Raw genomic sequence first — 1,710 nt, forward strand, 5'->3', positions numbered from 1 at the left:
CTGCAGACTTCCTCCCACAGAGAGAAGCCGGCCGCCCGCCCGGGCTCGGGGCTGGGGGAAGCCCCGTTACCAGCCCCGGGGGCTTTGCCACCGTTGGAAAGAGGGGGCATTGCAACCTCAGCCCTGGGGGCGCCTGAGATTCGGGGGGACACAGCCGGGGGGGAGCCACTTCCTCAGGAGGAGCCAGGACCCGAGTTCAGGGAGGGGCTCCCACCTGCCCCCGGACCCCGCAGCTCCGTCTGCAGGGTCTTGACGAGGGGGTATCGGCCTTGGCTGCAGAAGGAGCCCGCGAAGTCGTCCATGTCCAGCGCCCAGACCATGGCCCCGCCCAGTCCCTTCTGCTTCACGTAGCTGACCTGCGGGGGAGGGAGGGGTGCAGGAGCTGGAGGCCGCGGGCCGATTCCCGCCAGCACCCCCAGACCAGAGTGGTTGAGGCTCCTGGATGGGAGCCTAGACGGCTGAGCCCAGCCCGGCCCCAGCAGGACGGTCTGGGGGGTGAGGGGTGGACGGCGCGTGGCCCCTCAGTGGAAGCTGCCATCGGGCCTTTCCTGCCCTGGCCCTGTGTGCAGGCGCCTTGCTGAGCTGTTGCCATGGGAACAAGCTCCCCAATGTCTGCAGGGCTCCCTGCCTGCTCGTCTCTGCTGCACCCCAGCTTCCTCGGGGCAGGGCCGTTCCCTCGGGCGGCTTCCCTTCCCCGAACCCTGCCAGGGCCAGGGCTCACCCAGAGTCAGGCTGGGGGGAGGGGGGCTGGGCAGGCCCCCTTGTGGCCCCATTCTCCCCCTCCAGCTGCCTCCCCCCTAGACTTTCCCCGCCCTGTGCAGGCCCAGCTGTGCGGCCTCCAGCCACCCTCTCTGCCTTCTTGGCTTCGGCAGGGCTCCCTCCCCCAGCCTGGCTCTCCCTCCTTCCTTCCTCCAGCCCAGGGCGCCGTCCACACCTCTGCAAGGACCTGCCAGCACAAGCCTGCTGCCTGCGTGGTAACTGACGGGACACACAGGTGGGCCAACCATGACCCTGATTCTGACCCCGACACTAAGCACAACCCTAACCCTAACCCTAACCCCAGCCCTAATCCTAACCCCAGCCCTACCCTAACCCCAGCCCTACCCTAACCCCAGCCCTACCCTACCTCTAACTCTACCCTAACCCCAAATCTAGCCCCAGCCCTAGCCCAGACCCTGACCTTGGCCCTAGCCCTAACCTAACCCTCTGCAGCAGCTGACGACCTCACCCCGGGGGAGCCGGGCCTGAGAACAGTGAACTAGCGTCTCCACCGCCAGCGCTGAGCACAGGGCGCGAGTCAGTCCCCGTCTGGCAGGTGCAGGGCACCAGGGCGGCGGCTCCCGTGGGCATCTCCCCCGCGTGTCCGAGGACTTGTTTGCTTTAACCAACACCGAGTCTTTCCCGGCCGCTGGCTGTGGCGCGGTGGTTCTCGCCGCGTCTCTCCTAGTCGCTCGGAGCCACGGGGACAAAGTGCCGCCGCGAGCAGAGCCGTGGGCCCGACGCCCTGAAAGGCTCCCCCCGGGGGTTCAGTTCCGGTCACTGGGTCCCTCGTGTTCCTGAGCCCCCATCCCGCCCAGGACCCCCCAGCAGGGCGGGGCCTCACCTTGGCTTTGAGGCTCTCGGTATCGTCGAAGCCCACCCACTGGTCGCCCCGGAAGGCGTAGGGCGCCTCCTGCTCTGGGACCCGGTGCTGGGCGGCCCCCTTCCAGG

At 68.5% G+C, this 1,710-nt stretch overlaps 1 protein-coding gene across 1 annotated transcript in view; it reads right to left on the reverse strand.

Moving 5' to 3' along the window:
• Positions 1–15: 15 nt before the first annotated feature.
• The window catches only part of CHIT1 (chitinase 1 (chitotriosidase)), a 6,680-nt gene continuing 4,985 nt past the window's right edge, over positions 16–1,710 (reverse strand). The window contains exons 6-7 of the mRNA XM_005881866.2: positions 1,604–1,702; positions 16–356 (exon numbers count right to left, since the gene is read on the reverse strand). Of these exons, the coding sequence (XP_005881928.1) occupies positions 174–356; positions 1,604–1,702 (282 nt within the window). The 3' untranslated portion in view covers positions 16–173. The remainder of the gene's footprint in view (positions 357–1,603; positions 1,703–1,710) is intronic.

The sequence above is a fragment of the Myotis brandtii genome, unplaced genomic scaffold, assembly GCF_000412655.1.
Source record: "Myotis brandtii unplaced genomic scaffold, ASM41265v1 scaffold691, whole genome shotgun sequence".
Classification (NCBI taxonomy): domain Eukaryota; kingdom Metazoa; phylum Chordata; class Mammalia; order Chiroptera; family Vespertilionidae; genus Myotis; species Myotis brandtii.